The 25,278-nt window shown below is 39.8% G+C and overlaps 1 protein-coding gene across 1 annotated transcript in view; it reads right to left on the bottom strand.

Annotated features, from left to right (window-relative positions):
• cadm2b (cell adhesion molecule 2b) overlaps nt 1–25,278 on the bottom strand; it is a gene marked incomplete at its 3' end in the record, with an annotated part of 165,163 nt that overhangs the window by 34,384 nt on the left and 105,501 nt on the right. The window contains exon 2 of the mRNA XM_083984521.1: nt 10,520–10,546. Coding sequence (XP_083840647.1) covers nt 10,520–10,546 — 27 coding nt within the window. The remainder of the gene's footprint in view (nt 1–10,519; nt 10,547–25,278) is intronic.

Genomic DNA, 25,278 nt, shown 5'->3' with positions numbered 1-25,278 from the left:
TCATGGGGCTCTGACAGGTATCAAACCAATAAACGCATACGTTTTGGCAAAGTTGTATCAGTTAGTACAGTAAATGGTTTTCAGACGTGCTAAATACAGACGCTAAAACAGCCACCGCAATCTCTTCCTGGTTTGGTAAATCACATTGCCCTCGCTAAATCAATCTATTTGCATCTACTCCTCCCAGTATTTTGCACGTTCTGGCTGAAACGCCCATATTTACATATTCATCAAGGCAAGCATGCTAAATGGATCACACGTGCTATTTTGCCTGTTTGAGAGACGCAATCCTCGGTGCGTCCGGTTAGTAGATCAGGTTCAACATGTGTTTGCGCAACACGTTCTCACTCCCACTTCCGCGTTCAAAAAGCTGCTCTGTTTAATCAATATTCTGAAGAAAGATCTGATTATTAGCCATAACGCTGTAACCATCCAAGGAAGACTGTGTAACAATATTATGTGCTTCTGCTGAGTCCAAAAGCCCTGTGTAACATCAACTTTATTTTAAGAAAACACGCTTTGTTGCCAATGTCATATCACGGAGAAGCACTACATTACCCATAATCCTCATATTTATCAGCTACGTGTCTAATTGGTTGAGCTTGCTGTTACCAGCAAATGAAAAAATAAAACAAATTGAGCTTATATTATTTTCTTAGTAACTAAAAGGTCTTAACATCTTTTTTGTTTTCAACATTGAATAAAAAAAAGGGTGCTATATTGTTATAATTCAACAATAAAGTGCATAAAAGTTGGCTTGACTTCTTTCTTTTTTTCTTTTTTTTCATAATTTTCACCAGCATCTTTCTGGTCCACATCACATCACATTTAATGTAATTTTTAATTCAATGAGTGAAAATTTATTTTTTATCTGAAAAACATTATTATGAATTCAAGGGTCAGAGGTAACTGATTAGTGTTAAATTTAACCTTTTTGACCCTGTTTCCTTGAATAAATCACTAAGACTTTGATGCGGGAAGCTGAGATTTTGATTTGATTTTGTTCAGAGCACTAGGGACAAAGTTTCTGTAGAATTTCAGACCTGTCGGACCTCCAGAAGGGTCACAGCTGACCGTCCAGGCTCGTTTCTCGGCCTTCAAAGCCTAGATTTAGAAGCCTTTTGTCTAATAACGTCTACATCCTTGGGGTTATAAGGCTGAAAGTTTAATGTATTTGTCCGGGGCCTAAGGCCGTCAGGCTGTTGACGCACTGTTGACGCACTGGGAGTGAGAACGTGTTGGTTTGCGCATGCAATCACGTTTGCACACGTTTTAATACACGCAAACCTTTAGTAAATCCGGCCCTATGCATTTAAATGTGGGGTGGCATAATTGTCCAGTGAAGATTTTCTCTATTCTGGGAAGCCAGAATGAAACTGCTCAACTAATACAGATGACACATTTTTATATCTTCTTGCCTACTAACTATCATTTTCTTCATTTGTTTTAGCCTATAAGCAAAACACATTATGCCATCCAGCAAGGCTTTTGACTGGGACTTAGTGAGAGCAAGAGTAACATTAAACCCATTCTGGCAACCATTCACTTTTTTTTTTTTTGACTTATGTCAAGATTTTATTGATGATTTTCAAGGCCCGTCAAGGCCTTGCCCTCAGCTACATCTATGACCTTTTGGCCTCTGATGAGTCAGAGAGCAGCTTTAACACCACAGGCAGGGCTCTTGGCAGTTGCAAAGTCTAGGCTCAAGATGAAAGATGACTGGATTTCACTGCCAGGACACCTAGACTGTGAAATGTCCTGCCAGACAAGCTCAGACTGCTAAATCAGTATCATCCTTTAAAATCACTTCTAAAGTCCCCTCTGAGGGAACAGGCCTTTTCAAATTCAAGTTGAAATTGTTTTCATTGCTTGTTTGGTAGGTACTTTTTTTCACTTCTGTTGGAAGTAGTGGTAGCAGCAATAGTTGTAACAAGATTTTTGGAGTGCTTGTTAATACATATGGGACAAATTCAAACCCGTGAAGCCGGTACATGAATGACTCCCTTATGCTCGGTTTTCTACTTACAACCACCACACCAGCACATTTCAGGATGTTTTAATCTTTCATATGCTCACACTGCTGCAAACTATGGTATTTTAGAACTACTGTACAATGACATCTAAGTATCTCTGTTTCAGTCAAACTGGCCTCTCTGATAAAAATCCTTTTTATTTTGGCTGCAGCAGTGGGAAAGTGCTGGGTTTAACCAGCATGCTACATAGTGGTAAGGGGGAGAATACGGGGCGAAACTACATGAAATACCCCAAACATTTCTTTCACTCTGAAGAAAATCCAGCTTTACACAGATAACAGCTTCGACTTGGAGAAGTTTAAATCTCATCATAGACAAATCCACAACAGTGAAGTGATTTTCTTTCTTTCTTTTATTTCTCACAGAACAATACTGGATTATCTGATTCACAATTTCATGCAGTAGTAGCTTTATTGGTATTTTTTATTGCGTCATTGTAAATTGTTTGTGGTTTGTGTTGTTTTGTGTGTGTTTTCTTGAGTTTTTAAAAGGCCCATCCAAGAACAGTCCCTTTCAAAATAGTTCAGACACAAACACTGCGGTGTGTGGTATTAGTTCACTCTATATACTTGTTCCTGTTCAATAAAACGTTAAATATGTCTTATTAAATTAACGTCATAAAAGCACAACTCTTTGAGCATACTGTATCACCATGTTTGAAGATGGTTGGAAAACATAACTTTCTCAGTTGTGCCTCAGCAGCAGTTTCACTTCCCCCCTGGACTAAAGAGCTGATGTTTCTATTTCTGTTGTGCTTCTAAAACAAATAGTGCAGCCCTAAAACATGGTTGTAAATAAATCATATTTATTTATTTAATTATTTATTAGTATGGGAGTAGGCTGCTGGTGATGTGTCACAATTTCACTATTTGAATTGCCAGTATGTACTGTGAGTTGATGCATATCAGTTACTGGTGGTTAGTACTGTAAATATGACTATTGATTTTTTTCTTCTCATTGCTTTACTGTATGCCTGTTTTTGTATTTTATTGTCTGAAGTAAATTAATGCCACCAGAAGCCTTGTACTGTGCTGCATTTTACATCACTGCATCACCTGGAAATGAGGTTAGGATATTGTATATCACTGGATATGAACTTCATGGGCGTACCTTGCTCTACAGCACTCTTTTGTTCCTGTGAACTTCACAATTATTCACTGACATGGAATTTAAAATAAAAAAAATTACGCATTTAGATCCCATGAGCCCTACACTTTAATTCAGCGTCATTAATGAGGTATTGTCAGACATGATGGTACCACAGAGCCTGACTATACTCTAGAGTCTCAGTTATGCTATTTTAAGGACTGTTAAGAGGACTGGCTTTTTTGCAGCTTAATGTTAGCATCTAAAATGACTTGCTGTGATTTGTGTGATTTCCACTCTTAGAAAAATGTGCACCCCCTGGAGACCTGGCTGATTTAAAAGAAGGAAAGATAATAGGAACCTTCAAAGTAAAATATGAAAGATGCGTCAAAAATCAATTAACAAGACAAAAACAATGTATGTATTAATTCCATACATCCCCCCCATTTGGAACAAATAAACATGATGAGATACATGTTCTTCAGTCAAGTAAATCAAATGACTTTGGATTTAAATGAAATTAGTATGAATGTTTGAAATGCTCAATAACATGGTTTGTTTAACACACCTGTTTATAGAATAATGAAACTAACCGTATTATTGTCTATTCAAATTACGATGGATTTTTACAAGCACTACACTAGTATCGAGAAATATCTTCAATATTGAGCTGGATATTTCTTTCAGCACTGAGGAGTTTTCAAACCCAAACTTGATGCGGCGGCTCAAAAAGACCCATAATCAGGCCTGAGAGTGTCTGTCTCAGGCTGCCCAGATAATGGCTGCCTGTCACATGATTCTCCACAGCAAATTTGATATTATAGCTTAGTATAGCATTTATGTGGTCCTCCTGCCAAAACTAACAACAGTTCTTCCTCAAAAGGAGTGAAGTGGATCAGATTAATGCTGACCTTCCTGTGGAGGACTGCTGAGAATGATTACACGAACAACCCTGCTTTCTGAAACATTTAGAGCTCACACTATAGTTTAAGAAATATACTAAAGTAAGCCATATCTACCCTAATAATCCATTACAACGTGTCCACCCTGAGCCTGAAGCACAACATTAAAAAAAAAAAAAAAACTATTCTCATATTCTAATGTGTAAGTGATTAATATAATCATGGTAAAAGTAACAGCTATATAATGAGAGTATTTGACATTTTCAAAACAAGAACAGCTTCTGCTATTAATGGCAACTCTGCCTCCAGCTTATCTGCTGCGGTTACAAACAGATAGCAAAATTGTGAATTTCTCAGCACATTAATATTCCATACTGTATGTAACTGGAGTGCACCAGCACTCTTTGAAGCACAACATGTAAACAACATATTCCATTCACTGGAGTCCAAATAAGACCAGCGCTGCAAATTCAGGCTCGTTGTTGCCAGTTTTAGATTGAACACTAATACATGCAAATGTGTAACCCCTCTGCCACAGTTTTTAATCGTCTTGAGATTGCAACAGCTTTGGTAGTAGCTGGTTCTAATTGTTTATTCATTGGGAGAATGTGATAGAACATACAAAGCTTGTGCAAGTGGTTGTGAAGCAAGTTATGTGAAAAATATGTTTATTTATTTGAACAAAACAAGAAAAGAAGCAACAGAGTGCCTCCGGTTAATTCAAACAAATCCACAGGTTTCAACTAAAATATAAAAAGGCTAAGTATAATATGCAAATCATGCATAAGGCCACATTCTGAGGTGCACTATAGAAATGTGACACAACCAGCATGATTAATCTATTATTTGAACAACATCTGCACACTTACTCATTACTGTAAGTGCTGATAAAGGAAACACTTGAAGTGAATGATTATGGGAGTAGATAAGACAGGCTACTTTTATCAATTGATCCCTGAGGCACCCCAATCACATTTGATTGCTTTCACCCAGAGTGACCTTTCCTGAACAGTCTTAAGAGGAAAAACCTGGGCAAAAACATATTTCATGTAATTTATTTATGTAATGACCGAAAGTTCATATCTGTCACCAAAAACAATCACTTACACTGACAGTGTAATTTAAACCATATTGGTTTGACATCAGCAGAAAAGCCTCTTATGTTTGGGGCAAACCTCCTGATCCGGGGCCCTCAAAAAGCGGTGCCATTCTAAGTGTTATCAGCCTCAATGATTGGGGAGATTTAAGCAACTACTTAAAAGCAGCAACTAATTAGCGCTAAATCTAGATCTGATCCATTAACTCAAGCTAATCTGTAAATTACCTGTCCAACATGATGCATGTTGGAAAACTGTTAACCTACTGCTTTGAACACAGACAGCTTTAGATAATTTCACAATTTAAAATCAACAAGGAACATTTCAAATCTTTCCATGCAGTCCTTTAAATATGCAATTCATTCAGTTATAGAAAATCCATATGTAATTATGGTAAAAGCAAAGGCTGTGATTACTTTTGCCCAGATTAGTAATGTACTCCATGTCACTCTCTTTCACACCCCATTTGCATCTAGCAAAAAAAGTACAAATGCAAAGAGGATAGAAGACACAATACATCCAGATCACTCATAGAACAAATACATGTATAGTCAGATGCAATCTAGCTGCGGTTTCTATCTTGGCTGCTGTTTTTAATTCCTGTGGCTTCTGGATGTTTTTTGGCAATCAAATGTGAATCTTTCTAGTATTAAATGTGTTTGTGCGGAACTTTATCAAGACACATTCAACTGTATGCAGCCTTTATCAGCACTGGGATTGTAATGTGTTTCAGTTATGCTTCCATCAGCTGTAAACAAGAGCCGTTCACAGCAGATCAGACAGGCACAATGCACAGTTGTCGCATGGTGGTAGGTCATCGAAATGTGCATCAGCCTGTTATTGTATTCATGCTCAGCACTGATAGCGTGATCTTAACTGATGCAGTTAGTTGATTGAGTTGTTACAGAGGCCAATGAAGCCTATTACAAAGGAAATTAAAGCTGCTTCGCAGCAGTGGTTGAGGCCAAGCAGTTTTAGACAAATTTAGGCAATTCTGAGTAACAAGAGACAGGGAACAGGAACATCTGTATCACAATATCCATTTTTCAACTTATTGAGCTAATCGATTGGAGGTGAAACCTGGTGTGTGGCTTCACAAATGGACTCAGGTAGTCACCATTCAGGCAGCAGTTGTCAAGACAGATTTCAAAAATTGTCAAAATGTCAAAAATTCTGTTATCAAAACAAAAATCTTATAATACACAAATTGCAAATCCATGTACCATTCGTTCTTTCTATTTTCAATTGGCAATCAAAAATCAAAAAATGGAAAAGTGACAGATTATTTTGTTTTTTAATTTAACACAAAAACTTTCATATTTCAATTTTAGGCTCAGATCAAAAATACGAAATGGAAGAACAGGCAGCAGGGCTGAATTTGATTTTAATATTTAATTGGTCGGGTTTACGTGACCAAGAAGTTTGGCGATATCAAAGAGACGCAGTCACAAAGATCATTCATAGTTTTCAGTGACCAGATCCGTGGAGCTGGAGAGTAAAACTTCAGTTCAGCGACAAGACCGGACACTATAGAGCATCAACCTAGGAGGCCATCTCACTGGTCATGAAATAAGACACGTCAAACTACAAGTTTGACAACAAGTTTTGACAAGGGTGATTGTGATCCACATCTAGCTCTTGCCTCTTTTTTTTTTTTTTCCCCGCCACAGTAGCCTATTTCAGTTACTGAAAACAGTCCCTTCCTGAAGAATTCCTCGCCTAGGCCTACTTATCAAGATAAAAGCTTTAAAATAACAGCTGTTATTGGGAGGTGAAGGCAGGGTTTCCCGCAATCGAAGAAGAAGAAGAAGAAGAAGAAGAAGAAGAAGAAGAAGAAGGATGCGTATAAATGTTAATCAGAGGATACGAGCGGAGTTTCGCCCATTCGTTCAACTTGCACAGGTGTTATAATGATGGGGGAAACCCTGCCTTCACCTCCCAATAACAGCTGTACTTTTATTTGGTGACAATTGAGCAAAAATTGTGGGACAAGAAAGGTTGGTAAGATTTACAGTTTTTGAAAAAAAAAAAAAAAAAACAGTGTGATGGACTTGATCATTTGTACTGAGTTTAAGTGTACAAAAGTTTCAACAAAAGCATTGGAGCTATATTTTGGTGAAAGTTGCAACACTGTAGCACGTACGGTTGGTTTGGTAAGATTTTTCATAGTTTTTAAATGTAAATGCTTACGCTGCCTGGCCTCTAATAACCAAGACAGAAGAGTGAGTCAGTCTATCAGATTTATCCTCTATCAAACAGGACATTTGGTGCCTGTTACTGACTAGCACCTAAGCAAAAGTGAACCTCCCTGGACTCAGAGGTGGTACTGTGCCATACTCTCCTGTGATTTGCCACAGTGGGGGAGGCAGGGGGGAGGTAGGGGGTGGACAATCCTCAGAACTGGCAATAAATATCCCTGCTGGGGGAAACTCTTAGCAGTGTTCTTGTTTTTCAGCTGTGCAGGGGGGGAAAAGGAAAGTGGAAAGAGGCAATACATCAGCTTCAGAAAGTGGGTCAGAAATACTGTACTGTCTCCAGGTGAAACAGGAAATTACACGTTTCAACTGGTGTCACTGTAGATGCAATGTGGCTCAAATGAACTTAGGGATCATGTGTTTTTTGTCAGATCCTCATGCTTGGAAGCATGCTAACATGCACTGGAAAAATAAACCACACAACAGACAGGACTCTGGATGCAAAAGCAAAGCAGGTCTCTGGTGTTACAGCTGTGTGCTTTGTGTGGCCGCCAACTATCCCCACCACCTGCTTGCAGTTCCACTGCTGTTAATAAATGTAGTACTTCAGTCATTAATTCAAAACATACTATATATATATATATATATATATATATATATATATATATATATATATATATATATATATATATATTATATATTGTGTCTGAGTTGAGTATAATCCAGACAGGGATTAAGGCTCCTACAAAATGTTTTAGCTGCAGCAGTTTTGTATTGAAATTAGGGCTGGCAAATGATAAAAAAATAAAATAACTTGATTAATCATAATACTACTCTGTGATTAATTGAGATTTATCGCTGAATATTCTAATGCTAATATTACATGTATTTTCTTCTATTCTTTCTCATAGTATTGAGGTATGCAATTTATGTACAGTTAGTCCATTAGAACTTGAGGATGGTATTTTACAGATTGGTGAAAAATAACATAATAATAACACATTAAACCCTGGAAATACTGGATAAACCCTGTGAAGTATTTATTCAAAATGGAACTCGCTATTCATTCCTCAAATAACATACACAGACCATAGACTGTACACGTGATTAATCCTGCCTTAATTCTTTTTATCGTATTATTGCTTAAAGATTGATCGCATGCGTTAACTCTGACAATCCTGATTGAAATGTTGTGTCCAAGACAGGCCGGGTTGGGTTTATGTTTTCATCCTCCATTCCAACAAAGCCCACTAAATAATATGTTCAGGAATACATTGCTCTATTAGATGTTCAGTAAAGTCACACTGAGAATCCTGGCCTTGTCCACTTTCAGTGGAACAAGTCCTCTGTCAGAAACACTTGCCATTACATTTACATTTAGGTTGCCTGAAACTGCCCTTCATAACAGTTACATAATACAACTGTAAAAACAACTTCTGTTGCTTCAACTTCAGTTCACCTCTGACATCAGTTTACCTGCAGCGCTGTTGCTGCTGTTTCTCCCATTTACTTGGGAGAAAATTCACTTTCACACATTTCCTGTACTTCTAGCTGGAAATACCTTTACAGTAAGTGGCTACAAAATGTTTTCACATTTAGCTGTTTAGCCACAGTGTACTGTATAATAAATTACTTTCCCTTTCTCTGTGTTAGAACTCAAAGCACTGCTCCATACACTCTTGTGAGTTCTAGAGAAATAACAAATAGATATCTCTGTGAAGTCTCAGCAAATTATTAAGTTATGTTTTCAATTATAATGACAACTGCCATGATGATCTTTCATTCTGCTTTCTATGTCTTTTTTATATTCAACAAATTGCATAGCAATTATTTTCATGCTATGGGATAATAGACAGAATCCATTAATCAATATTTAAGACTACATGTGATTATATTCATTATCTTCATCATCATTAATACAAGTTATTAACTGTAATTAGAGTCCTGAAAACACATAAAATGTTGAACTAGATTCCATAGGTATACAGATGCTGAATGTGTATCTTCTGTTAATTAAAAACTACTCCTCTAATTACTTCTGTAATTAGAAAACACTGCATTTTCTAAAAGGAAGGGAAAAAAGAGAAAGAAAACCCTCAGTGTTCATTCTTGAACATTAACAACATTAATCAGTGGGTTTTGGTTTAAGTCCAGAAAAATACAAAAGAATAAAAAAATAAAAACCTAAACAACAAAAACACAGACCTAAATAATGTATGAATGTATGATGCTAATAAGGCACATTAGGAAACCATATTGCATTGCATTGTACTACACGTGAACAACATAAGTGGGCTGCTCGAATTTCAAATTGGTCAACTGTGCACTCAGAGAAAACAAGGCAGAACAACTATACATTTTTTACAGAATCCTTCAGTAACAGCACTAACAGTGGCATCAATAAACATACAGGCAGGGCCACTAAGACACTGGGTATTGATGTTGTGATGCTACAATAGCATCAGCAAGCGAGAACATGAGCAATAACAGAAAATGTATACCAATACACAAGGAAGAGAAATGGTCTGGAAATGATCGAATACTCTGAAGCTAGATTTTTCCCCTCAAAGGTACAACTCATTTGTAGGTGAGCAGCAAAAAAACAAACAAAAAAACCCCCTCAGCTCAGTGCATAACATATTTGAAAATGGCAATTTATTAGGCACTATAGATCAGAATCTGTGGCAATGAAGTGAATAAGTACACCAACAAATAGCAGGACTAAGAATGAACGACTGAAAGGCAGCGGGAAAATAAAGAGAGTGAAAAGCAGAAGGTCTCCAGGTTGAGTACACAGCATGTCTGGGAAAATCTGAGTAGAGAAAGCAATGAAACACTCGTCTCCTCCCTCATCTACCACTGAGTTGCCCTTGAACTAGGAACAATCCCCCAGCTGCTCCAGTGGAGCTGCACAGTGGCCAAATAGAGGAAAAGCCTGACTGGGTGAGGTAGGCAGATCCCCGGTGTGAACATGTGAATCTATACATATGTGAAGCAGGTTTGTAGCTGGGAAAGAGCAAGCATGTTCAGCAAACCTTTCCTGGGGAAATAAAGGTTAAAAAATGTCCAGAAAGCTTTGCAACAAGCGGCGTATGTTAATGTTTCCTGGGCTCTTGGGGGGAGATAAAAGGGCGATCCAAACATTGTTTATTGGGAACTGTGTGCAACATAAATCATGCAGCAAGAAAATGGAGGCAATAACTCACCTTTTGCTTTGCTTTTTGTCCCAGCCACTGAAAGCATGAGAGGGTAAAAGCCAGACAACAGCAGGTTAGATAGGTAGTATGAAGGAGTTACACCAATAGGGCGATTATTATTTTTCTCTATCCACACTGACAGGATTACATAAATGTTGTTAATGTGGCAGTGTGAGTAGTCTCAAAACACATGACACAGACAAAAGAAAAACAGCAATGGAAATATCAAACCTTTATCAAATTAACCCATATCACATGTCGGTCATAATATTCATTCTTCAACATCCGCAAAACACACATTTGTCATATCAGTAGTAACACACTCAGTGATGTTGCTAGGTACGCGTACTGCGTCTCTGACGCATTAAAATCTGAAAGGACGCAGTAAACTCACTATCCATGCGTCCCGGGGACGCACCTCATTTTCCCATGAAAAATGATACATTTTTCAACAACTCATGTTTAAAATCATGGGAACTAGTAGGGTTGTCACTAGGACCAACACTTACTGTAGGTACCAAGTAACGCGAGTACCAAAAAAATACAACTTTGCCTTTTTGCACTGCAGAACGTTTCTCACTGGATGAGTTTCAGGCGTACCGATTAGCCTATAGCCTACTAGAGCACAATTATTTAACGAGTCAAAAAGCCGGCGACACTGATCACTGCATGAGGAGTTTTAATGCAGCCTGAACCCAGCTCAAACCGACCCGGCGACCAAGCTTTGATAAACAAACCGGATCTGTGCCGTTTTACAGTATCCTGCCGTATTTTAGCCGGTCGCTACCGGAGCTTAATTGAAAAAAAAAAAAAAAAAAAAGCGCTCGTCGCGGTGGAGCGGAGAACAGCGGAGTTTCCTCTGCTGCAGCTTAAAGCAGAAATAAACAATATTTTTGTGTTAATATAAGTCTTAAATAGTTATATCTTCCAACAGTAATCACTTACATAGAGTGTTTGGACCAAAACACGGGTCTGTCAGTCACTTTGCTCTGCTCTGAGCCGAGGAGAAAACTTTTCTCGTATCCTACAAGTTTTATCTAATGAGGAGAGAGAACGGCATGAAGGGCTGTGTGTGCAGCCAAGGGATGCGCGTGAATGTGGTGACGTAGGGACGAGGACCAATAGATCCATGACATCGGCTGACAAGAGGTTATGGTGCGTTCAAGGCAACCCGTAATTCGTGATTTTCCGACCTGTGAGGTCGTACCAGTTCGATCTGGCAGGAAAGACCATTTCATCTGTATCAAATATTGTGTTGGTCAAGAACAAGTTCAACTTAAAGTCAGAGGAAAAATGTTTAGGGTGTTTTTACCGTTCCTAAATGTAAAAATGGGTCACACTGGACCTTCAACATTATTTAAAGGTTAAATAACGTGTTACTTAAACATTTTTCATTGTGCTGTGCTCTAAAAATAAACTAACATATAAGGAATGTTGAGCTTAAACTTTAACCTTAAATTTAGGTTCTCAGGAAAATAGCTGCTCATCAGTAAATAGTTAATCAATCGATGAGGTCCATCAACTAACGATTAATGAATTAATCAATAAATTGCATCCCTAGGCCCTAGTTTTTTTTTTAATTGTGGTATCGAATAAGTATTGAGAATCGTGGAAATTTACAGAAATTCTGGTATCATGACAACCCTATTGGGGACCCATTGAATTTCCCAGGGACCCACCCAAATCACCACCTGTGGGTCCCGGGGACTCACTACATTGAAAACCTATCAACATCACTGCACACTTAGGCTTAGTGCAAAAGTCTCAACACACTGGTAATGATTCATTCACTCTATTTTTCTTATGGTTTAAATGACACTTGTTATTGTTTGTGTCAAATCTTTATTGTGACATTTATCTTCAAGACCTGATAGATAACTGATTAATTATACACCAGGTTAACTGCAGAATAACATTGGGTCAATTTGCAGCTTCCAATCGACCAAAACTGCATGTCCATATAGGAAAAAAATAAAACTGAAAACCAAGAACTTGGCTGCTCTGAGGTGTCAATGTATACAAAACATTTTACATTTCAGTGGACAAAACTGCTCTATTATTTGCTTCCCTTTCCATTCATGTTGCACAGTGAAGCTGGTTGATGGAGTTTTATCATCAGGTAAATGATACAGCAAAATGAGGCCAACAATGTGTCTCTGTATTTGTATATATTAGTGTGACAATGCGTAATTATGCTAAATCTAGTTCATTACATTACTGTACAATGTAATGTTTCATAACAAGAGGATCATGGGGTGTAGTAAATAATCCAAACAATTATGAGCTGTAAAATTGTACACATCACAGCAAAATGAGTAAATTTCCCTCCTTTAGGACTAATCTGTGTGCGAGTGCCTGCCTGGGAAGACTTTCTGCTCAATAACTTTCAACTTTCACCTTCTGTGAAAATTACACGCTTCTCAGAGTGATATAGCAGATTGGCACACAATTTCCTTTCATCATCACTCGAGGGACAAGCGCTTTGTTTGTCTCCAGTGGTTACATAAGGGAGGGTGCTTAGCTGTCTACAGGTAGAGACACTTAGTTAGGAGTAATGAGGACAGAGCGTTGTGACAAAGGCTTCAGACTAGAACAGATTAACGCTAGATTTGCTGGTAAGCTTCATATTTTGAAAAAGGACGCACAGCACGAACAGCAACATCAGCACTGAATGCTAATCACAAGTGTTAAGTGTGTGCCCAAATGAGACAAAGCAGCCAAGACCACGGAAAAAGCCCTTACCGCAAACGTCACCACCCGTAACGCCGCATTATGTAATAATGACGCATTATGTAATAATGTAATAAATCTTCACGTCATTATGTAATAACGCCGCATTTTGTAATAATCTGCCGCATTTTGTAATAAAAATCTTGAACGCAATATGTAATAAACTTTGCCGCATTTTGTAATAAGTTGTTACATTTTGCATCACTTATTACATATTGCGGGTGTTACACTTTTTTATGAAAAAAATGTAATAATTTGGTGCATTATGTAATAAACCACCAAAATGGATGTCTTAATTAGAAAAAAAAGACATTAGGACCATCAGAATAACACTGACTTTAAGCATACCAGCATGCATGAATCATAAATATGAATTAATTTCTAAAACCAGTAGGACGGTCAAATCTAACTATCTATCTATCTATCCCACCGCTCCGCTCTGGGTGCTCCCTGAGGGGCACGCCACCAGATGCGCTTTTCTCCGTGCCGCTCGGCAGGCGCCTCGGCCCCTCAGATGTGTGTGTGTGTGGGTATGTGTATCATGTGTAGCCCGTATGTGTGTGTCGCCTGTGTGAATGTGTGTGTTAAATCTCGCTCGCGCTCTGTTAAGATGAATAAACAAATCGCTGCAGAGCACGAGCCTGGCACAGAGGTGCGCGCTCTGGCGCATCTGGCACAATCTGTTAAAGGAAACTGGCTCCGCTCCGCGGCTATTTCGCGTCCGACGTCTATGTTAAGCACATGTTTTTATTGATATTGTAGCGTCCGACCCAACGTAACTATACAACAACATAACACAAACTTTATCAGACAGCTCTCGCTTCTTCCTCTGCTCCACCTCACTCACTCACTCACCTACACATGCACACAGGACCCTCAAACTCACCTTTCAGTTGTGCAGTATTATTAATAATAATTTACATTTTTTATTTTATGTAAAATAAAAAAAATTATTATAAAAAAAAAACATGACATCATAATACACACATGGCTAGAGGAGAGTTAAAAGACCATCATACTTTTTACTGGACCTCAATCGACCAAGGGAAAGTGGTATAATCTGATATTTTAGATCGGAGTTTTGAAAAAAGCGTCAAATCATCCAGCCCTCTCCCTCACGTATTTTACCCGGGCGGCGATGCACCATTCTTGGGGAGCGCTCTGGCAGGGCCCCCTCTCTGGTTCTCCGGGCCTTGAGCTTCTGGAACTGGTTCTCGTTTTACAGCTGCTGCTTGCAGATGATGATAATTTTTCAGTAGTAATGTAAATGGATCAGCTGGGCAAATTTTGATAAAATGTTAAATCTGGTGAAAATCAGAGGCAAAATCACTTCCAGCATCATCAGCCCGATGAAATCCCACAGCTCGACCCCCCCCAGCTCGCCCCAGCTGCGGCTCCGGGGGCGGTGATCCCAGCCGCCCCTGCCGCTGCTGGAGCAGAGCTGGACCCGGCCTGGAGCTCCAGTCGGACCGTGGTCCATGTCATCCCTCCACAGACGAACATGACCCGGGCGTATTATTGTCGGTGGACAAGGGGGGAGGGAGAGACGCGGAGCGGTTACCATCCGCGTGGGACCCGCTGTCGGAGGAGACCGCTCTGGTTACATGCTGCTATTCAGACATGCCGCTATTTCGACATTGACTTCTAATTGTCGGAATAGCGGCATTAACATTATTTTTTAAGCGTCCCACTATTCCGACATTTTTTTTTTCATTGTCGGAGTAGCGGCACTTTACTATTTTTCAAACATTCCGCTTTTCCGACATTGATTGATTACGTTATAGTCAGACGTGTCCTTCTGATTTATTTTTATTTTTTCATCTGAGACACTGTTTCTCATACACAAATACATTGGCCTATTAGAGAAGAAAAAACAAACCCTCCAAGTTTAAAAACACACCGGCGGCAGCGCACACTGATCTGCAGCTACTGAGACTGTTATTATTCAGTCACCTGAGTTTATCCTGCTGCTTTACATTGTTTTAACATAGGTAAAAGAAGAAGAAAAAAGATTGTCTGGAATAAAGGGGCAGATTACATAAGAGTATTCTTTTTTCTGCTCCCTTTTGTTGAGATTTGGGAGGTTTTTGCCTGATTTATTGCCCGATGCCATGTATCTCGCTTTCTTTCCCCCTCCCTCCGCCCGTTGTCTTCGTTGTCACTTTGTTGTCGCTCCACAGAGCGCACATGGCTAATTAATATGCACGTGCTGACCATATATGGTTGTGTAGGCATTCCGGGGACGGAGGTGTGTTCACGTGCGCAACTGCGCACCATTCTTGGATCCAGTCATCAAAGTTGAGGTGCAGAGTTGTGCACGCACAGTTTGATAGATCTGAAAAAGGTGTAAATATGTTGGGTGTCTTTTCGCCGTAGGCCTAAGCAAAACATTTAGTAGCAGCAGTTTTACACTGCTAACTTACAGTTTTGATAAATGAGGCCCCAGGCCATAAGCCCAGAGCCCAGACGCTCACAGCTGCAGCTCCGCGGCTCATCCGCGGCGCTGTCCGTGGTGCTGAAGGTGACAGGTTAACTTGACAAACAAACTGCAGCATAGTTCTGTTTGTTTATCATATGTGTCAGTTTTGTTTGCGACTTGATAGTTTAGTTGTTGAGATTAAGAACATCACTCCCTCATCAAACCGGTGATAGACATGCTGAAAAGAAAAGAGAGAGAGAGACGCGCCTGGGTATCGCAGATGTAAAAAAAAAAAAAAAAAGACGTGTCGGAATAGCGGTATCAAAAAGTGTCGGACTACCGGCATGTCTAGATAGAGGGATGTCGTAATAGCGGGATGTCTAAATAGTGACATGTCGGAATAGCGGGATGTCTGAATAGCGGGCGGACCCCGACCGCTCTGCTCAGCGGGGAGGAGGAGCAGCGTGTATTATTGTTAATGTTTTTTTCTAATTAAGACATCCATTTTGGTGGTTTATTACATAATGCACCAAATTATTACATTTTTTTCATAAAAAAGTGTAACACCCGCAATATGTAATAAGTGATGCAAAATGTAACAACTTATTACAAAATGCGGCGAAGTTTATTACATATTGCGTTCAAGATTTTTATTACAAAATGCGGCAGATTATTACAAAATGCGGCGTTATTACATAATGACGTGAAGATTTATTACATTATTACATAATGCGTCATTATTACATAATGCGGCGTTACACACCCTCCAAACTAATATCGTTCATCATGCCTGAGGTGCTGAAAGCACAGCTGAAGCAAAAGAATAGAGCAATGGTTGATGTATGTGCAAAACTGAATCAAAAAGCCTGAGTTCACTGAGAGTTCATTTGAGGACACAGGTAACCTTCCTACCTGAAAGTAAGATAAGAGTCTGAGTGTTTGGTAATTTATTATCCCAGTGCAATCATTTTGTGGGTTAAAAAAATAAAAAAAAATAAAATAACTGAGATAGGCGTGGCCGCGCAGCAGGGGGAGGCGTCACAGATTCAGCTTGGTGCAGTGGAAGTTTTGTGCGAAAAAAGTCTCGCCGAGGTTGCGCTGAAAGCTCGCCACCTCCAACCAGGTCTACTCTCAGCGCAGGGCGGAGCGCAGCAGGTGCAGTGGAAGTTTGGCTGACTGACCTGCAGTGCACACACGTCACCAAGACCTCACAGGCAGATCTCCACAGTTCCAGACACATTTCAATGCAATAAATATCCACAATAACCACTATTTAATGCAACTAATGGAATCAACACGTGAATTTATATCTATATAGATTGTCCCGTCACATCTGACGTCAGATCAAAGCAGAGATCAAAGGCTGTGGCACGCGTAATGGAAACTCCACCTGAATTAACACAGCAGGGACGAACTGGCACTGAAAAGCAGCTGTGGATGTCCCAAAAGCAGGACTGAGGGTGAATGACTGCATGTCGCTGCCGTGTTGAGATACCACTCTGCCCTTGTGATGATCGCTTTATTTATTTATTTATTTACTTATTAATTCATTAACGCCAGCGACCGCATCAGGCAGCCGTAATGAAAAACAAAACACAAATCTTCATCTCTCTTAGTCCACCACCACTGCCTCGGTATCAGATAGTCAGTATATAGCCTACTACAGTATACTCTCTATCACAGAAAAAAAAGAGAAAAAAAGAGACGGACAGAGAGAGAGAGAGAGAGAGAGAGAGAGAGAGAGAGAGCGTCCTTTACGCGGATTTCATCCGTTACGCATGGTGTTTGTTTATCTTTGTCTCATCATCTTGCACAGGGTTTGAATAAATGTGAGTTTCTTTATTAGTTTATTAGTTGTTGTTTCTTTCATTGGGCAGGGGTTCTCAGTGTATCAGATCAAACCTGATTAAGGATATTTGTATTATTATTAGTAAACTCATTGTTGGTCACTCTGAGCTCGGACCTCCGGGGAAACAGCTGTTTCCTCCTGGGAGAGGTTCGGCCTCTGGCGTCGCTGTTTCCTCCGTCCATGTCCAAGTATAAAATGACAAACTTGCAGCGCGCATCGCCCTCCGCGCAGTTAAAGGTGAGGAGAGGAGCTCATTTGATTGGTGAAGATCTGACTCGGCTGTGTCAAACCCACTCCACGCCTTTCTCTCCTCCTCCTGTCTCCCTCCCGCCCTCTCTCCTCCCTCTTCGCCGTTTGCGCCGGTGGGAGGGACGAGGGGAGGGTTTACGCTGGTCTAAGTCTGACTGCGCGGCCCACAAATCTTGCGAAATGGACCTGGACCACACCCCATTGGCGTGGCGAAGCTGCGCTGAGGTTAGGCTTCGCGCGGTCTACGAGACTAGGGCCCAATGGGTCAAAAATTTAAAGGAATGACCAAAGAAGAGAGGAAATTCAGTGTGTCCCTTTCACGGACACATTAGTAGTTGCTATGAGATATTATGTCACAGAACTGGATTTTCCTGCAGCGCATAAAGGACTCCTAAAATGCATCCAAAAGCGAACAGAGGTAGATAGCAAATTCAGAGTGTGGTATCGCAGCAAAAACAAAAGGAAGATTTCTCAAAATCCAGCATTCACTGTGTATTTCCCCAGGTCATTAAACAGGAGGAGGAGGAGGATCAAAAAAGGCAACCACTCACCTCAAAGGTGACAAGTTTGTATCTGAGTCTTTGTACACACACACACACACACACACACACACACACACACACACACACACACACACACACACACACACACACACACACACACACACACACACACACACACACACACACACACACACACAAAATACATAAATAAATTTCAGTAGTCATGAGAAATCTGTTGCAAGTTATTCATCATGGACATTTGGCCCAGATATCGCACACTCACAGCACACAGCAGCAAAACAGGAAATAGCATCACAAAAACACAACTGTTAAAGGAAACTCTCTGTTGATCCCGCATAGCTCACAGATTTTTTTCTGGGATTGTATTTGGTATTGCAGAAGCTGCATAGTAGTTTCTAAATGGTAAACTGAGCACAGCACACAAAACACAGCACTATCCCCATTACCGCACGCACCAGCTACTATTAGCCACTTTTTTTGAAGTGAAAAAAGATTTCTGGGCACATGGGCATTGTCCTTTTGTGTGTGTGTGTGTGTGTGTGTGTGTGTGTGTGTGTGTGTGTGTGTGTGTGTGTGTGTGTGTGTGTGTGTGTGTGTGTGTGTGTGTGTGTGTGTGTGTGTGTGTGTGTGTGTGTGTGTGTGTGTTAAACTTAAATAATTTGCTACAATGGCCACTCGATAATCACTTTCATTCAGATGTAAATTACAATGTTAGATGCTCATTGAATAAATGCTTTTATGTTTTGCCTTTTTTCCTGCATTTCCTTTGTTCCCTGTGAATGATGCCTCTGACAGAGATGTAGGTGAAGCACGACTTGAGGTTTTCCTTAAAAAGCCCTGACCTAATCTGCACTGACTGGGGGTCACACACTGAGCCGCTTCTTCCGGGATGGAGAGGCTGACTGACAAGAACACTTCTTAACTCCTTGAGAAATAAGCTCCTCTTGTAGTATTTACCTCTCTTCCACCTCTGGTCTCCAAATGCATTGTGTGCTGACACTTCCTGTCCATAATGGGAAATGTCTAACAGCTAACAGGCCCGCTGTTTCTCTCCAGCTGGAGGTGCCAGTGACATTGTTCACACTATGCACACCTCATTTATTTCTGTTGTTGTCAAAGATAATTTTTGGCTTCTTACCACCCCTCTGCTGCTCAAAGTTGCATCTGTATTCAACATACTTAAATGCTGCATTCATGTTTCCCCACTGCTGATATTTGAAAACTGCTGGGCATCCATCATAACAATAATGACATGTTTGCAGAGAAGGCTATTTGAGAGGCCTGGCTCCCTGAGCGCTGAGGCTAAAGATTGTCCTGCAATCTGCACTTTCTCCTCTGAAACCAACCTCTGCGAGGACAATTTTGCACATAACCACATAACACATTTCTTTGCATTTCTTTTACAGCCATCCCAAGCGTTCAGTAGAAATAGTGATCTGTTTGCTCATTGCAACACCTACAGCTAAGGTTGAAATGAAGCCCTCGGGAAAAAAAAAAGTGTGACCCCTTCCCCCACCACCACCACCACCACCCCCTTTGACCATTATAAAGGCTGGGCTTGATGTAGTACACAGGTTTACGATTCAAGTTTTTAGTCAGCAGGATTCTGAGGTCTTAGCTGTTGATGGTGAGCTGGCTAAATCTCCAATTTACCAAAATGAGTACAGGCTGGAATGAAGAGAAGAATAATGAATAATAGCATGGTGCCTCCAAAAATATAACTACTAGACTCACTACACTGTAAGCTAGGCTGTATTATACAGAAAAACACATGGTAAGAATCATTATGGAAACCTTATGAAAACACCCTGGTATTTTCTCACATAACGTTTCTTTTAAAGTAAACACAAATAAACCTATTTTCTTTGTTCAAAATGAATGGCCAACCAAACAAAATATGACTCAAACCAACAGTTACATGTTCACATTTGACCTAGTAAACAAAAGAGTGGGCAAGAAAACAAAGAATGACGGCAAATGTATTTTCATAAAATATACCCATTCATTGTAGAAAATATTACTATTTCTCCATATTTTCAAGGTCCTTACAAAACTAACCATTTCTGAGTTAAAAATGGGTCAGTGTTAATCTTAAGTCTGCAGAAAGGACAAAATGTTTATCTATAAAATAGGTCATTTCTTGGCGATTCTTGAACAAACTCCTATCTGATGAGGGGACTGTCAGGAGCGTTCCAGTAACATGTGCCATTCTGCTATCTAATGGAAAATTCATTGTTTTTGACACTCATTAATCTTTCTGTAAGCTCCCAAGCCCGTGCCTCTTCCTATTTTCTCCTTATGTGGAAGTTATTAATCTCTGACTCCCTCCAAATTTAATAGTGTTGACAGAGTCAGACACCATGATAAGATTCTCCTTGCTGTGAACTGGAAATGTTTCCAAGCACATGGCAAGCATATCAATATATGCTATCTGAAAAGTATAACACTTTGACATTCCTTAGAGGACTTTCACTGAAAATCAATGGCAGAGCACGTAACAACACACATCTCTGTAAGAATGTCAATGTGTTTAACACATTTATCGCATGGTTAAATGCATGAGTGCATTTATTAAGTCCAACACTTCAGTATGTACAAATAGTGCAAACACCTGCCCATGGATCTGCATGATCTGAATTAGTTACAGACTTTATTGCAGTAAAAGAAAAATCTATTGTTTTCATACACTTAACCAGAATGCAATATGCATTTATCTTCTTATTGTAATGACCAAGTGACTCACAGAAACCAATTACATTCACCTGTAATGACTTTGCTCGGGAGCAGAATCATTGTGATACATGGTTATATTAAACCAAACATTTTTCTGATCTGACTTTTATAAAAAATGTTGCACGGTATTAGTAATTCGAGGCGGTGCAAGGGTAAAGTCAATGACATTCATTCAGTTATTTCAGCCTAGACAGGCAACATGAGAGCAGTTGCTAATTAACACTGAACACTCATTGCTGAAAACCTCCTACAGGTTTTTTGTAATACACCACACAATTAGTGCTAAACAACTCCTCAATAGATGATTCATAGATAGATATCAATAAAGACAAAACAATATGCCACTGTAGGCAATGCAAAGTGTACTTACTTCAATTTTTATACTGTTAATTGTCAAATAAAAGCCGAGTCTCGCCGACCCCCCTGTACTAGCCGGGTCTGGCTTCAGGTTTGAGCAAATTAAAGCTGGTCTCAATTACTGTAGAAGCTGGGTCTATTTTCTGTGCAAGTTCTTGTGAATGTATAAAACCTCTCAAAGCCCACTACAGTAGATCGCCCATTTGAGCAGTTTCTAAGCTGCTTATTTTGTGCTAGAGTTCTCAACTAGCCTGAAATTATTGAAGCCTGGACCAGATGCAGCCCGATTCACTAGCATTAATTCTCGGCCTCAATCCGGCAAAAAAGAGGAAGCCCATGGCCCAACCTAAGTTAATGGTATATATTTTCGACCTGAACCCGGCCTGACCAGTGTGTCAAGTCAGGTTGGTCTTGCCAGCCCGGCCTGTTGAGAACTCTGCCTGACCCAAGCATTTCTGCATTTCTTTAGAAAAAGTTTAATCGGTGCCAATAAACTGAATGAATGCATGCTCTGGATCTGACTCTTTCCTTCTATACTTACTCTTTTTAACAATAAGAAAAGAAAACATGGTATGGTATTTTCTGAGCAGAAGATCTGTGCGAAATGAATTAAAAGCCTGTCCCATATAGTGTAGACGCCTGTCTCAAATATTGGCCGGTTCAGTTCGGAAGTTAAAGCAATTAAAAGCCCAGGCTTTTATTTGAGAATTTACAGTAAAAATATATAATACTGTATATTACTTAAAAATAAAATAATAATAATCCTGTTTAATGCCTCATTATTGAGTTTTAAAAACAGTTAAGAAAATGGCAACATAATGTTAGTTCTGGAAAATCGAAAAGAGTTTGCTTTCAAGCAAAGTACTAAAGATACTTTTGCAAGGATACAAACGTGCTGCTTATTCAAGGATCTTTTTTTACATTTGCCCATACAGATATCTCAGACCATGTTTCCAATCATTTTTAATTGATGAACACAAAGGATTGCAAACTGAAAAGCATTATACAACCCAGTACAAACAAACAAAGCATGGAGAACAATCGGCTCACCTAGCTTTACCTAACAACCCCAGTGAACACAAGGAGAGCACCTTGAGAAAAGAGAAACCAAAGCTGCAATGTGCAGGATAAACAGCAATCCTGCTGCACCAGACGGATAAGTACAATATGTGATGGACCAAAACAATAAAATGGATGATAGAATGTCAATGACAATGAGATAAGAAAACAATAAGAAAAGGAGAAGCACAACGAGGCAGAAAGATGGGACTTTGGCCAGTTTGGCCACCAGAGGCATGAATTTGGAGCAGTCAGCCTGCTTGTTAGCAGATTTTGCATTGTGTTAGTCTCAAAGTGTGGCAGAATGAAGTCCATTCATTTATCTGTCAGAGTTATTTCTGAAGTGGGGATGTAGGCCTGTAATGAAGCTATAGCCACTGGTCCCTGTGGTGATTAGTTTAACCGACCACTGAGAGTTTTGTCCTCTAACACAGTAAGAGCTGGCCTTTGTCCCTCAGCTGGCCATCGCTGGGGTCACTGCTCTCCCTCTGCCAGTGTCAGACAACAAACTCTCCTGGGACAGCGTGGCTGTAAGTAACCCTTTGACAGGGAAGCACTTCATCATATTCAGCTCACACACACATTCACAAGGGGAAGCACAAGGCAGTCTTAATAGTTGCTCTGGGCTGCTGTACAAAGTTAGTGCCCATAGAAGAGCAGTGGCAGGTATCTGAAATGTGGAGATTCAAAAAACAGAAATCTTGTGAGATACCATCAGTAACCTGCTCTCTCCTTAAATGGAGCATATTTTGTTTTTGATTATAATAGTTAACTATTATATTTGTTATCAATTAAAGCAGAAGTAAGCAGAATATTTGTGTTAATATAAGTCTTAAAGCAGAAGTAAGTGATATATTTGTGTTAATATAAGTCTTAAATAGTTATATCTTCCGACGGCAATCACTTATATAGAGTGTTTGGTCTGAAACACGGGTCTGTCAGTCACTCTGCTCTGCTGTAAGCCGAGGAGAAAACTTTCCTTGTATCCTACAACCTTTATCCAATGAGGAGAGAGAACGGCATAAAGGGGCGGTCCTCTCTGTGTGTGCAGCCAAGGGATGCGCGTGAATGTGGTGACGTAGGGACGAGGGCGGGGACTGCTAACTCCATCGGCTGACAGAAAGTTAGCCAAAACGACTGGATCGCTTACTTTTGCTTTAATCTTTTATTCTCATGAACTGGTTCACATCATATTAAAACAGCATCTTGAAGTAAAAACGTGTCTAGTTTTATATTTCAGACAAATACACATGTACAAATGAACAAAGGAAGCCAGAAAAAGAACCATATGGAACAACCCACCTCTTAAAGTGGTCCACTTTTTATTAGATGAATTAGAGTTTTGCATCATGTATAGTGCAAAGATACAGTAGCATAACTTGGTTCTTTAAGATGTTCAACATCTTCAAGAATTTTAGTAAATGAAAGTACATCTCACAATGGGAACTAACAGCACTATCAAAATTTGAGAGGGTAGGTTGCCATGTCACGTAAAATTTCTCAGTCACCCTTCTAAGAGAGAATGAGATTTTCTCCAGTTTAAGGAATTACATTAGATCAGTCTGCCAGGAGCATTCTGCCAGAGGGTAAGGCGATTTCCAGTGTGGGCGGATGCATGCACAGCAATGTGCGAGGAAAAGGACAGTACATTTAATTTCTTTTCAGTAAACTCGGGTTAGTTAAGGTACCTTCAAAAAAGGGCAAGGAGTGAACTGGGTGCACTTTCTGTACCAAGGACATGGTTTTGAAAAGGTTTTCCTCATATCTTGTTATTTTTGAGCGTGACCAGAGGGTATGGGTTAGATGAGACATGGCAAAGGCAAATCTATTACAGTAACTGGTGCCAGGAAAGTATTTTGCTAGTTTACTGTAGGTGTGCTTTAAATTGTGCAAGATTGAGGTGGACACAAGGGGAGGAATAATTAACCTGGATTTTGCCTTTCTCCCACCAGGGGTCCTGAAGCTGGACTCCCAGTTCAGCCTCCCTCTCACATTTGATTTTAGCGAGTGGAGAGTGGTCAGATTTCAGAATGTAGTTGTAGCTCATATGTCAGCCCTGTAAGGTTTTCTGGTCTCTCTAAACAATTCAATGAGTCAGTAGTAGTTAGATCTTTGATAGGTGAAAAGGTAACAAATACAGAACTTCAGGACAAAGTTGATCAATCTCAATTTCACCACTTTATTCGGGCCATGTTAACAAACATGCCAAAGTTTCGGCCTGGTGGCCTTCATCAGCGGCCTTTACCCGTGTGAAATTGAGATTAGTCAACTTTGTCCTGAAGCTCTGTGTGTGTGTTAGCTTTTCACCTTTGGGTATTCAATATTTGAACGAGTCTTCAGGTGGAAAGTGAAGGATTGTAGTGCACTGGTCCTTAACAAAACTGTGAACCTGGAGACAGTGGAAACAGTTATTTTGAGGCAGATTTACTGGTCAGACACAGGCAGAGTGTCATCAAAATACAGGTCCCTGAATGATATGATACCATTATCGTGTGTAGGCAGAGTCGAGGTTAGATGGTACAAAAAATACCAGGTTATTGCATGTTGGGCAAAAGAGACTGAAAGTGAATAATTTGGAGTGTCTGAGAAACCTGCTATTTCACAGTTGTCAAAATAACTGTGCTTGACTGGTGGTGGTGAATACCGTAGAAAAGAGTAACAAATATGGACTCAGGAAATTAAATTCTATCCCAAAGATTTTTTTCTCAGTAATTTAAACAAATAACCATTAAGCCCATGGTTCAGGCTTGTTCAGTGTCCTGTGAAAGAATTACTTTAGCCTTTGTGATTGTAGTTGGAATGGAAATTATATTAAGCAGATGCTACTGTATGTATTTGAGAATAGACT

The sequence above is a fragment of the Trachurus trachurus genome, assembly GCF_905171665.1.
Source record: "Trachurus trachurus genome assembly, chromosome: 13".
Classification (NCBI taxonomy): domain Eukaryota; kingdom Metazoa; phylum Chordata; class Actinopteri; order Carangiformes; family Carangidae; genus Trachurus; species Trachurus trachurus.
Note: the sequence above shows the minus strand (reverse complement) of the source record. Positions and strands in the feature narration are given on the sequence as shown.